A 14,224-nucleotide genomic window follows, 5' to 3' on the forward strand; every position below is an offset into this window, starting at 1 on the left:
TGTCAGAATCACTGGGATATGCAAAACCTTTACGGAGTTATGCTATGTTGAACGACGCATGTCAGATTTTCAAAATTTGGCTCCGTCACTAAGGCGCAAACAAGCTTCGTCAATAAGGGGTTAATGTGAAACTGTACAAAGGCTTTCCTGACACCCAGATAGGTGATATCAACGGCACAACTTTCATCCAGTACTTCTGTAAAGGGGAATGCATTGTGGCTTGCAGTTTTCCCCCCGCGAATCACAAGAATTCCAAACTAGCCGGGCTTCATGTAATTGTAGGGTCACAGCAAACTGCGATACAACCGTACTGACCGCCATTACATCCCAATGAGAAGAGTATTGTGGTCAGAGTCTCCATGTAGCCACAGCCGTACTGGTGACCCCTTCACCAATTTAGAGGGGTTCTACAAATTACTAATATGAAACTAAGAGAACAATAAAGGCGGACAATGATATATTATTGGCCACCATCGCTCACAAGTCCCACCAAGCTGGATATCCACTCTGTAGATACAACCTAGCAGCTCTTACTGGTGATGCCAGATCCCTCCTCCTCCGGTCCTGCAGGGATTAAATGCAAAGCGGAGGATCTGGTGGGGATAGTTGGGGGGACAGGGGCAGCATGGGCCAAGGCACCTCTCCAGCCCTGCACCGCCGCCGGCTACTGTAGCAGTAGGGCTAGTGGAGCAGAGATCTTCTGTAGACACATTCTGTTTGATATAGCAGTCATCCGCCATACAGTCGCTGACTAGTGTCACTGTAGGACCGGGATGCTTACATATCAGCAATTGATAAGGCCGCCTGCAGATGACTGGGTCAGATCCTGCTGCGAGAATTGTCGCAAAGGGACCCGACCCAAGCCTCTGAAGGGACCAGCGCGGCTCCGGGTCTTTGATGTGCCAGCTGCCGGCCAGCAGGCACATGCCGGAGCGGAGCCGCCAGCCGGGGAGTGAAATTTCTGTGCGGGGCTCTCAGAGCTCCGCACAGAAATAGATCATACCGCGATTTGTTTTCCACACGTGATTTCGCGCAGACAAATGGCGGCCGTCTGCATAGGATTGCGTTTTCTAACACAATCTTATGCCAGCTTGCACAGGCGTAAATTCAGCAGGAAATCCTGCTGCGGAATTTCCGCCCGTGTGCCGGGGGCCTAAATGTGTGCTGGTGATCTGTAGGCCTTCTGATTATACTGTCTTTAATCAACTGTGTAGTGAATGGCTCTACTAATCCAACTAGCACAGTGTCCTGCCTGGCTCACACCCCACTTCCTGCCTACAAGCACCAGGGGCACATGCCCCACATCACCCCTCCACAGCTATGATCCTAAATACATCCATTACCTGGTGATGGGAGCGGCTGGCGGGTCTCCATCATGGCCTCCTTGTACAGATCCTTGTGTCCTTCCAAATACTCCCACTCCTCCATGGAGAAATAGACAGCAACATCCTCACACCTTATAGGAACCTGACAACACAATATACGGTCATCACCCAGAAGCCTCCAGTGCTGTTACTGTATAATGTCCCAGCATTCCCTGCAGCGTCACCTCTCCAGTCAGCAGCTCAATCATCTTGTTGGTGAGTTCTAGAATCTTCTGTACATTGATGTCCTCATGTATCAGGGGGTGAGGTGAGGGCCCCATGATTGGGCTCACGGGTCTTCCCCATTCAACACACACAGGGGCCCGACAGTCTTTACTAGAGGTCTTCCTCATTACTGAGTAATCCTATGTATGGGGAGACATTAATAAATATCACTACAGACATTTCCAGAGTCCATCACCTCCCCAGTAACATCATCTGTTATTATCATAGATTAGAATGACATATGACATCACCAGAATCTCTCCCCTCTCCAGTGACATCATCTGTTATTACCATAGATAACAATGATGTAATGTGACATCATCAGAATCTCTCCCCTCTCCAGTGACATCATCTGTTATTACCATAGATAACAATGATGTAATGTGACATCATCAGAATCTCTCCCCTCCCCAGTGACATCATCTGTTACCATAGATAAGAATGATGTAATGTGACATCATCAGAGTCTCTCACCTCCCCAGTCAGCTGGAGGAGTATCTCTAGGGTGAGGTTGAATACACTCTCTGCCATCTTGTTTCTGTCCTTCTCCATCTCTGATGAATCAGTCCTGTAGGGACCTGAATGGAAACAATATGAACCGATGTAAAAACCACAAAAACCAACATCTCCAAGTTCAGCTGCTTTTTACGGGGTTTTCTCTGAAGCGCTGCAGTGTTTTAGCGCACAATATAGATGTCTGCAATGTACATGCGTGTTGGGATGTATGTGTGACATCGGGCAGCAGAATCCTCCGGACAGCCTCCCGTTAACCCCTTCCTGCAGCCATTTCTCCTCCCCACCGCCCAACGACAATTGCTATTATATCCGCTAATAAAGCTGGATGAGCGCCGGTATTGTGAGGGACAAGTAGGATTTTTAATAGCAGCATTTAATGTGGGAGAACCTTAGAAATACTTTATTAGGAATTCATTTAATAGGACATTTTATAAAAACATTTGCTGGAATCCTTTAACCCCTTAGTGCTATAGGTAGTACATGTACGTCCTGCAGCGTCGGGGTATGTATGAACGCGCGGCGATCTCCCTCCATACAGCGCGAGCGCCGGCTGTTTACTGCGGCTGATACCAACTCCGATAAGCTGTCAATTCTGATAGCGCCATTTAAATGCGATGAGATCGCAGGGAGCCGTGCAGGTGTCATGGCAGCCGGGGGCCCTCTGTAACGCCCCGGGCTGTCCTGGCAGAATGCCTATCAAGCCATGCCCGTGGCTCCTCCAGAAAAGGAGTGAGAAGATGAGCCCATTCCCATCTAATTACTTCTCTGTACTAATTACTTACTGACTCCACGACCTAAACGTTTACCAGCGTCCGGATCGCGGCATCCAATAAGCCGCACAAACCTCAGTAAAGTTTACACCGCCCTATCCCGTCTGGGCCCAATCTGTAGCAGAAAGTAGGCCGACCGCTTCTATAGTGAAACCCGTTACACGCTGCCGTCTCAAAGATAACAAATATCACTAGTGAGGAACGGCTAATACATTCCTGATGACAGATGGAAAACATCCTGAAGGTCATACAAATGGCCACCAAAACAACCTGCAGGGGGCGCCCTCCAGCCTCACCCTGCCCTGCAAACAATTGCATCTTCTACACCCTGGTGATCAGAGGCATCTGGTCCTTCATCTACTAGGACTTACTATTCTTATACAAAGGAGTCTACATCCTGTTTGTCAAAGGGATCTGGTCCTTCAGCCGCTAGGACTAATTATTCTTAGACAGATGAATCAACAACCTGGTGGTCAGAAGAATCTGCTCCATCTACTAAGAGTTACTGTTCTTACATAGAGGAGTCTACATACTGGTGGTCAGAGGGATCTAGTCCTTCAGCCACTAGGACGTACTAGTCTTATACAGAGGAGTCTACATCCTGGTGGTCAGAGGGATCTGCTGCTTCAGTCACTAGGACTTACTATTCTTATACTGAGGAGTCTACATCCTGGTGGTCAGAGGGATCTGGTCCTTCAGTCACTAGGATTTACTATTCTCATACTGAGGAGTCTACATCCTGGTGGTCAGAGGGATCTGGTCCTTCAGTCGCTAGGACTTACTATTCTTATACAGAGGAGTCTACATCCTGGTGGTCAGAGGGATCTAGTCCTTCAGCCACTAGGACTTACTATTCTTATACAGAGGAGTCTACATCCTGGTGGTCAGAGGGATCTGATCCTTCAGCCACTAGGACTTACTATTCTTATACAGAGGATAAGGTACTGGACAGACCCCGTTGACCATAATGAGTTCTGGATGGCAGTTTCCTAGATAAGTAGCACAGGGTGGTGTAGAGACTTCAGGCTGTCAGGCATTGTGTGTCTCAGGCCTTGGGCCTATCTCAGCTTCTATGCTATGGTTGTCATTTGTCAGGCCCTGGGAAAGCTGGATGAATTCAGTGTTCTAACCTCTCATTCCTCTCTTTTGTATCTGGCAAGTCTTCGATCTACAGGAGGACAGGAAGCCCTTTGTCCCACCAGCTACTGACAAGGAGATGCTAAATAGGCCCCTCCTGGCATGGATTGGCACCTTGGATGGTTCACGCAGACATCCTGGTGCCAAGTTCACATCAGAAGGAAATCATTTAATAAAGGATATTTGGGCGAATGAAGGTCTTAGCCAGATATGAATTAGATTTTCAGAATCGGGCTGACCAGCCGAACAAAACTCATCTACAGGCATTGAGGTCCAAGGCTCAGAGCACCCAGAACTGCATATCTGGGAAAATATGGATGTCAACCCATCCGTGCGTGGGCTCAAACCATATGTAAAATCAGGACTAAGAATATGCCACGCCCAAATTCACGTTTGAGGGGGCTTTCCCGTCGAGATAAGACTGAAAACTGGGAAATATGATTTCCACCAGGAATACAGGACTCCACCCCAACTCTCCAGTGACAGCAGAGGGGGCGGGGTAAGGAGTGTTCTGAGGGTCCTTTTATAATGTGGGACTAGAGATGAGCGAACACCAAAATGTTCGGGTGTTCGTTATTCGGAACGAACTTCCCGTGATGCTCGAGGGTTCGTTTCGAACAACGAACCCCATTGAAGTCAATGGGCGACCAGAACATTTTTGTATTTCGCCGATGCTCGCTAAGGTTTTCATGTGTGAAAATCTGGGCAATTCAAGAAAGTGATGGGAATGACACAGAAACGGATAGGGCAGGCGAGGGGCTACGTGTTGGGCTGCATCTCAAGCTCACAGGTCCCACTATTAAAGGGGTTGTCCCGAGGCAGCAAGTGGGTCTATACACTTCTGTATGGCCATAATAATGCACTTTGTAATGTACATTGTGCATTAATTATGAGCCATACAGAAGTTATAAAAAGTTTTATACTTACCTGCTCCGTTGCTGGCGTCCTCGTCTCCATGGTGCCGACTAATTTTCGCCCTCCGATGGCCAAATTAGCCGCGCTTGCGCAGTCCGGGTCTTCTCCTCTTCTCTATGGGGCTCCGTGTAGCTCCGTGTAGCTCCGCCCCGTCACGTGCCGATTCCAGCCAATCAGGAGGCTGGAATCGGCAATGGACCGCACAGAAGCCCTGCGGTCCATGAAGACAGAGGATCCCGGCGGCCATCTTCAGCAGGTGAGTATGAAGACGCCGGACCGCCGGGATTCAGGTAAGCGCTGTGCGGGTGGGTTTTTTAACCCCTGCATCGGGGTTGTCTCGCGCCGAACGGGGGGGGGGTTTAAAAAAAAAAAAAACCCGTTTCGGCGCGGGACATCTCCTTTAAGCCACAATACCGGCAAGAGTGGGCCCCCCCCCCCTCCCAACAACTTTTACTTCTGAAAAGCCCTCATTAGCATGGCATACCTTTGCTAAGCACCACACTAGCTACAACAAAGCACAATCACTGCCTGCATGACACTCCACTGACACTTCTCCTGGGTTACATGCTGCCCAACCGCCCCCCCTCCCCCCCCACAGCGCACACCAAAGTGTCCCTGGGCAGCCTTCAGCTGCCCTCATGCCACACCACGCTCATGTCTATTTAGAATTGCGTCTGCCATGACGAGGGACCGCAGGCACACACTGCAGAGGTTGGCACGGCTAGGCAGCGACCCTCTTTAAAAGTGGCGGAGCGATAGCCCACAATGCTGTACAGAAGCAATGAGAAATAGAATCCTGTGCCACCGCCATCAGGAGCTGCACACGTGGGCATAGCAATGGGGAACCTATGTGCCACACACTATTCATTCTGTCAAGGTGTCTGCATGCCCCAGTCAGACCGGGCTTTTTAATTCATAGACACAGGCAGGTACAACTCCCTATTGTGAAGTCCCTGTCGACCCACAGCATGGGTGGCTCCCTGGAACCCACCGGCGGTACACAGAAATATCCCATTGCATTGCCCAACACAGCTGAGGTAGTAATGTCGTGCTTAATGCAGGTGGGCTTCGGCCCACACTGCATGCCCCAGTCTGACTGGGGTTCTTTATAAGTGTACAGATGTAGTAAAAAGTCCGTGTGCACCTACAGCATGGGTGGGTGCCAGGAAGCCACCGGCGGTACATAGAAATATCCCATTGCATTGCCCAACACAGCTGAGGTAGTAATGTTGTGCTTAACCCTTTCCAATCCAATTTGTATATGGTTTTCCTAGGGGGCTTACTCTTTTTCTGCTGTTATACAACGGCGCTATATGCTGGCTAAAGCCAGTACTGCATGAGCTGACATGTAGGATAGGCTCCGACAGCAGAGAGGCTGGCAATATACAGTAAGAGAACCCCGACGGACGTCTACCAACAACGGAGCTGTACAGCCTTAAACCCTAATGTCTTCACAGGTCACACAGTGGACTGGAAAGGGTTAATGCAGGTGGGTTTCGGCCCACACTGCATGCCCCAGTCTGACTGGGGTTCTTTACAAGTGGACACATGTAGGTTAAACTCCCTGTGGACCCACTGCCTGGGTGGGTGCCAGGAAGCCACCGGCGGTACATAGAAATATCCCATTGCATTGCCCAACACAGCTGAGGTAGTAATGTCGTGCGTAATACAGGTGGGCTTCGGCCCACACTGCATGCCCCAGTCAGACGGGTTCTTTAGAAGTGTACAGATGTATTAAAAACTCAGTGTGCACCTACAGCATGGGTGGCTCCCTGGAACCCACCGGCGGTACATAAAAATATCCCATTGCATTGCCCAACACAGCTGAGGTAACGTCAGCTGTAATGCAGGTGGGCTAAAAATTAATTTGATTACACTGTAGGCGAGGGCCCACAAAAATTGCTGTATCAACAGTACTAATGTACATCCCAAAAATTGGCCATGGCCAGCCAAGAGGGCAGGTGAAACCCATTAATCGCTTTGGTTAATGTGGCTTAAGTGGTAACTAGGCCTGGAGGCAGCCCAGTGTAACGAAAAATTGGTTCAAGTTAAAGTTCCAATGCTTTTAAGCGCATTGAAACTTATAAAAATTGTTCTGAAAAATTATTTGAGTGAGCCTTGTGGCCCTAAGAAAAATTGCCCGTTCAGCGTGATTACGTGAGGTTTCAGGAGGAGGAGCAGGAGGAGGAGGAGGAGGAATATTAGACACAGATTGATGAAGCAGAAATGTCCCCGTTTTGGATGGTGAGAGAGAACGTAGCTTCCATCCGCGGGTGCAGCCTACGTATTGCTTACGTATCGCTGATGTCCGCTGGTGGAGAACAGAAGTCTGGGGAAATCCAGCCTTTGTTCATCTTGATGAGTGTTAGCCTGTCGGCACTGTCGGTTGACAAGCGGCTACGCTTATCTGTGATGATTCCCCCAGCCGCACTAAACACCCTCTCCGACAAGACGCTAGCCGCAGGACAAGCAAGCACCTCCAGGGCATACAGCGCTAGTTCAGGCCACATGTCCAGCTTCGACACCCAGTAGTTGTAGGGGGCAGAGGCGTCACCAAGGATGGTCGTGCGATCGGCTACGTACTCCCTCACCATCCTTTTACAGTGCTCCCGCCGACTCAGCCGTGACTGGGGAGCGGTGACACAGTCTTGGTGGGGAGACATAAAGCTGGCCAGGCCCTTAAAGACTGTTGCACTACCTGGGATGTACATGCTGCTCGATCTACGCACATCCCCTGCTACCTTGCCCTCGGTACTGCGCCTTCTGCCACTAGCGCTGTCGGCTGGGAATTTTACCATCAGCTTGTCCGCAAGGGTCCTGTGGTATAGCAACACTCTCGAACCCCTTTCCTCTTCGGGAATCAGAGTGGGCAGGTTCTCCTTATACCGTGGATCGAGCAGTGTGTACACCCAGTAATCCGTCGTGGCCAGAATGCGTGCAACGCGAGGGTCACGAGAAAGGCATCCTAACATGAAGTCAGCCATGTGTGCCAGGGTACCTGTACGCAACACATGGCTGTCTTCACTAGGAAGATCACTATCAGGATCCTCCTCCTCCTCCTCCTCCTCAGGCCATACACGCTGAAAGGATGACAGGCAATCAGCCGGTGTACCGTCAGCAGCGGCCCAAGCTGTCTCTTCCCCCTCCTCCTCCTCATCCTCCTCATGCTCCTCCTCCTCCTCCTGTATGTGCTGAGAAATAGACAGGAGGGTGCCCTGACTATCCAGCGGCATACTGTCTTCCCCCGCCCCCGTTTCCGAGCGCAAAGCAGCTGCCTTTATGGTTTGCAGGGAATTTCTCAAGATGCATAGCAGAGGAATGGTGACGCTAATGATTGTAGCATCGCCGCTCACCACCTGGGTAGACTCCTCAAAATTACCAAGGACATGGCAGATGTCTGCCAACCAGGCCCACTCTTCTGAAAGGAATTGAGGAGGCTGACTCCCACTGCGCCGCCCATGTTGGAGTTGGTATTCGACTATAGCTCTACGTTGTTCATAGAGCCTGGCCAACATGTGGAGCGTAGAGTTCCACCGTGTGGGCACGTCGCACAGCAGTCGGTGCACTGGCAGCTTAAAGTGATGTTGCAGGGTGCGCAGGGTGGCAGCGTCCGTGTGGGACTTGCGGAAATGTGCGCAGAGCCGGCGCGCCTTTACGAGCAGGTCTGACAAGCGTGGGTAGCTTTTCAGAAAGCGCTGAACCACCAAATTAAAGACATGGGCCAGGCATGGCACGTGCGTGAGGCTGCCGAGCTGCAGAGCCGCCACCAGGTTACGGCCGTTGTCACACACGACCATGCCCGGTTGGAGGCTCAGCGGCGCAAGCCAGCGGTCGGTCTGCTGTGTCAGACCCTGCAGCAGTTCGTGGGCCGTGTGCCTCTTATCTCCTAAGCTGAGTAGTTTCAGCACGGCCTGCTGACGCTTGCCCACCGCTGTGCTGCCACACCGCGCGACACCGACTGCTGGCGACATGCTGCTGCTAACACATCTTGATTGCGAGACAGAGGAGGAGGAGGAGGAGGAGGGTGCTTTAGTGGAGGAAGCATACACCTCCGCAGATACCAGCACCGAGCTGGGGCCCGCAATTCTGGGGGTGGGTAGGACGTGAGCGGTCCCAGGCTCTGACTCTGTCCCAGCCTCCACTAAATTCACCCAATGTGCCGTCAGGGAGATGTAGTGGCCCTGCCCGCCTGTGCTTGTCCACGTGTCCGTAGTTAAGTGGACCGTGGCAGTAACCGCGTTGGTGAGGGCGCGCACAATGTTGCGGGAGACGTGGTCGTGCAGGGCTGGGACGGCACATCGGGAAAAGTAGTGGCGACTGGGAACTGAGTAGCGCGGGGCCGCCGCCTCCATGATACTTTTGAAGGACTCAGTTTCCACAACCCTATACGGCAGCATCTCAAGGCTGATGAATTTTGCTATGCGGACGGTTAACGTTTGAGCGTGCGGGTGCGTGGCGGCGTACTTGCGCTTGCGCTCGAACACTTGCGCAAGCGACGGCTGAACGGTGCGCTGAACTACACTGCTGGATGGGGCCGAGGACAGCGGAGATGAGGGTGTGGGTGCAGGCCATGAGGCGGTAGTGCCTGTGTCCTGAGAGGGGGGTTGCATCTCAGTGGCAGGTTGGGGCACAGGGGGAGAGGCAGGGGTGCAAACCGGAGGCGGTGAACGGCCTTCGTCCCACCTTGCGGGGTGCTTGGCCATCATATGTCTGCGCATGGTGGTGGTGGTGAGGCTGTTGGTGTTGGCTCCCCGGCTGAGCTTTGCGCGACAAAGGTTGCACACCACTGTTCGTCGGTCGTCAGGCGTCTCTGTGAAAAACTGCCAGACCTTAGAGCACCTCGGCCTCCGCAGGGTGGCATGGCGCGAGGGGGCGCTTTGGGAAACACTTGGTGGATTATTCGGTCTGGCCCTGCCTCTACCCCTGGCCACTGCACTGCCTCTTGCAACCTGCCCTGCTGATGCCCTTGACTCCCCCTCTGAAGACCTGTCCTCCTGAGTAAGCGTTGCACACCAGGTGGGGTCAGTCACCTCATCGTCCTGCTGCTCTTCCTCCGAATCCTCTGTGCGCTGCTCCCTGGGACTTACTGCCCTTACTACTACCTCACTGCAAGACAACTGTGTCTGATCGTCATCGTCCTCCTCACCCACAGAAAGTTGTTGAGACAGTTGGCGGAAGTCCCCAGCCTCTTCCCCCGGACCCCGGGAACTTTCGAATGGTTAGGCATCAGTGACGATAAACTCCTCTGGTGGGAGAGGAACCGCTGCTGCCCAATCTAAGCAGGGGCCCGAGAACAGTTCCTGGGAGTGTTCCCGCTCCTGAGCAGGTGTTATTGTAGTGGAGTGAGGAGGCTGGGAGGAAGGAGGAGCAGCAGACAGAGGATTCGGATTGGCAGCAGTGGACGGCGCAGAACTGCGGGTAGACGATAGGTTGCTCGAAGCACTTTCTGCCATCCAGGACAGGACCTGCTCACACTGCTCATTTTCTAATAACCGTCTCCCGCGTGGACCCATTAATTGGGCGATGAATGTGGGGATGCCAGAAACGTGCCTCTCTCCTAATCGCGCAGCAGTCGGCTGCGACACACCGGGATCAGGAGCTCGGGCTGTGCCCACACCCTGACTTGGCCCTCCGCGTCCTCGGCCGCGTCCACGTCCTCTAGGCCTACCCCTACCCCTCAGCATGCTGTATTACCAGTGATTTGATTTCACAGGCAGGAAATAAATTGGCGCAAGACTGCAGGCCAAATATAATTTTTGCCCTTTTTGGAAAACGAAAGGCCCCACTGCCTCTAGTGAATGAATTATCTAAGTTTAATAACTGTGCTGTGTCCCTGCTTATGTGTCACAGAACGTGAGGGTAGCAGAGTTATTATAACTCTTGGAGAGCAGGTATTTTTTTCCCAATTAAGGAAAGCAAATGGCGAAGCCAGCAGTAAAGCGTAGCTGGGTGCGTCTGATTTAGCAATGTTGTTCAAGCAGCTCACACGTCTCCACCGCCCTTAGGACGGACAGAGGCTGGACAAATAGATTTGTTTTCAGTTTTTTTCCACCAAAAGGCAGCACTGCGTATATTCAATGAACATGAGAAGTTTAATAACTGTGCTGTGTCCCTGCTTATGTGTCACAGAACGTGAGGGTAGCAGAGTTATTATAACTCTTGGAGAGCAGGTATTTTTTTCCCAATTAAGGAAAGCAAATGGCGAAGCCAGCAGTAAAGCGTAGCTGGGTGCGTCTGATTTAGCAATGTTGTTCAAGCAGCTCACACGTGTCCACCGCCCTTAGGACGGACAGAGGCTGGACAAATAGATTTGTTTTCAGTTTTTTTCCACCAAAAGGCAGCACTGCGTATATTCAATGAACATGAGAAGTTTAATAACTGTGCTGTGTCCCTGCTTATGTGTCACAGAACGTGAGGGTAGCAGAGTTATTATAACTCTGGCAGAGCAGGTATTTTTTTCCCAATTAAGGAAAGCAAATGGCGAAGCCAGCAGTAAAGCGTAGCTGGGTGCGTCTGATTTAGCAATGTTGTTCAAGCAGCTCACACGTGTCCACCGCCCTTAGGACGGACAGAGGCTGGACAAATAGATTTGTTTTCAGTTTTTTCCCACCAAAAGGCAGCACTGCGTATATTCTATGAATAATAACTGTGTTGTGGCCCTGCCTATACAATTCTTTCCCTGCAGTATCAATGGAGGGTGCAATGGTCTGCAGAGGCGATTTTGAGAAGCAAAAAAAAATGCAGCACAGCTAACAGCAGCCTGGACAGTACTGCACACGGATAAATATGGTCCTAGAAAGGACCGTTGAGGTTCTTGAAGGCTACACTCACTCCTAACACTCTCCCTGCCTATGCAGCACTTCTGTCCCTAATGCCAGGTGCAACGGTCTGCAGAGGCGATTTTGAGAAAAAAAAATTTGCCACTGCTTACAGCAGCCAACACACAGCTATCAGTGGCCCTAATAAGGACCTTTGGGGGGTCTTGAAGCCTACACTAACTACCAATTCTTTCCCTACAGCAGCTCCGGTACAAACAGCACTGTCCCTCATCTAACTCACACCGCATCTGAGGCGAACCGCGGGAGGGGCCGACTTTTATGTTCGGGTGACACCTGATCTCCCCAGCCACTCACAGCAGGGGGGTGGTATAGGGCTTGAACGTCACAGGGGGAAGTTGTAATGCCTTCCCTGTCTTTCAATTGGCCAGAAAAGCGCGCTAACGTCTCAGGGAAGGAAGTGAAAGTAACCAGAACACCGCATGGTGTTCGTTACGAATAACGAACATCCCGAACACCCTAATATTCGCACGAATATCAAGCTCGGACGAACGCGTTCGCTCATCTCTATGTGGGACCTTACAGGCCCCAAATTGTCAGATCCTACAGATACGCCTTAGCATATGGCTTCAACCCCTTCCCACAACAGGGCGTAAATTCAAAATCCGATACGCCTTAGCATAAGGCTGTCCCATTCACTTCAGTGACTCTGCATGTATTGGAACATTGGACCAATATCCAAATCCGGTATCTTTCTTTTATTTACACCAGTTTATTTTAAAAATCTGTCTTGTGTATTCTACTGTATTTCCTTCTGTCCTGTGAACAACCTTTTTATATTTTTGTACAAATCAGATATATTGCACTGCGAGGCCTTTTCTAGATTAAATCTGCAATTGAAAAGTCAGCCTTGTCCATTTTACAACAAACCATAACGGTGAAGTTTGTGTTCATAATTCGGCTTCCAGTTTACCGATGCCAAAGCTGGTGGTGGCAGCGTTATTTGTAGGAGTATTGCAGAGGTCCGGAGTGCGTTAGAACGGATCAGGTGGATGATTTGAGATTTTGCTTCACATGCGTGTAGAAGTCCGGGAAAGCTATGTATAAATCAGCCTGTATTCTAACGACTTTAAGCTTGCAATACTGCAGAGTGATCGAGGACAGAGGCGGGACCGATAGGTATTGTCCCTTCTCCTCTCTCCTCCTGTCCACTACATGACTAACAGCATTGTGTGAAAAACATGAGCGGCTAAAAATCTTGTAAAAAAATAAAACACATGAAGTTTGTGGCCTGTAAACTTCAAGGGATTCTGTCATTAAAAATAAAAAATCTTACTCACCTATTCCTCCCCAGTCAGTCTTCTTACCAGATCCTCACCTCAATGATCTTCTCCTGGCTCCTCCAGTCTCCCGAGTCATGTCACCTCCAGCCGGCCGGATCCTCTTCTTCCTGTGACGTAGCACACATTGCCAGCATTCTGCTTCCTGCAGCTCAGTGTACCCAGTCACTAGTGACATAGAGTTCACTGCCTAGCAGGGAATGCTGAACCCTTGGCAGCCTGCTTTAGCGTGACTGCGTGACGACGAGATATCGCGAATGTGCACTAAAGCAGGCTGCAGAGGATTCAGCATTCGCTGCTAGGCAGTGAAACCTACGTCACTCATAGCATTCACTGCAGCTAATGGACGTTCCAAAACAGGAAGTAGAGGATCTGGACGGCTGGAGATGACGTGACCCAGGGGACTGGAGAAGCCAGGAGAAGATCGGTGGGGAGAGGATGAGGTAAGAAGACTGCCTGGGGAGGAATAGGTAAGTATTGATTTTTTTCCTAATGAGAAAACCCCTTTAACCCCTTCTTCAACAGGGCGCAAACTTACGTCTTGGGGATAGCGGAGATCACATGTGCTCTTGCGCTATCCCGCAGCGGGAGACGGCTGTCAGTCACAGCCAGCCTCCCGCTGCAGCAGCGGGTGTGCATCAGATATGCGACCCCCAGTGTTAACCCCTTCCCTGCCGCGATCTATGTATATGGCGGCATGGGATTGGTTCACAGAGGGAGCGCGCTCCCTCTGTGAAGTTGCCGGGCTCTCGCGATATAATCGCAGAGAGCCCGGCCTGTTGCCATGGCAACAGGATGCCAGACACTGGCGTCCTGTGTTGCCAGTGCCTGAGATCGCTGTGTAAGCGATAAGGCATGGCAGGGCAGTATCCCTGCCATGCCTTATCACAGCAATCATCAGGGCAGTGTTGTAAGTCCCTCAGGGGGACACAAATAGTGTAAAAAAAAAAAAAGATTTAAAAAATGAATTTTAAAAAATATGTTAAAAAAACCCTTTTTAATGCTTTTTCTCATATTAGCATAAAAATAGGTTAAAAAAAATTAAAATGGCACATATTTTGTATTGTCGCGTCCGTAATGATCCGTACAGTAAGCTGCACATGCTTTTGACTGTGCACGGAAAAAAAAGCATTGAAAAAAATGCTAAAAAAGAGTCAAAGTGGTAATTTTTAGCATTTTGC

General features: G+C 50.7%; 1 protein-coding gene across 1 annotated transcript in view; it reads right to left on the bottom strand.

Annotated features, from left to right (window-relative positions):
- The window catches only part of LOC136627330 (zinc finger protein 271-like), a 95,277-nt gene that overhangs the window by 58,449 nt on the left and 22,604 nt on the right, over nucleotides 1-14,224 (bottom strand). Inside the window, exons 2-4 of the mRNA XM_066602345.1 lie at nucleotides 2,064-2,167; nucleotides 1,550-1,729; nucleotides 1,344-1,467 (exon numbers count right to left, since the gene is read on the bottom strand). Of these exons, the coding sequence (XP_066458442.1) occupies nucleotides 1,344-1,467; nucleotides 1,550-1,729; nucleotides 2,064-2,141 (382 nt within the window). The 5' untranslated portion in view covers nucleotides 2,142-2,167. The remainder of the gene's footprint in view (nucleotides 1-1,343; nucleotides 1,468-1,549; nucleotides 1,730-2,063; nucleotides 2,168-14,224) is intronic.

The sequence above is a fragment of the Eleutherodactylus coqui genome, chromosome 5 (genome assembly GCF_035609145.1).
Source record: "Eleutherodactylus coqui strain aEleCoq1 chromosome 5, aEleCoq1.hap1, whole genome shotgun sequence".
In the NCBI taxonomy this organism is placed as follows: domain Eukaryota; kingdom Metazoa; phylum Chordata; class Amphibia; order Anura; family Eleutherodactylidae; genus Eleutherodactylus; species Eleutherodactylus coqui.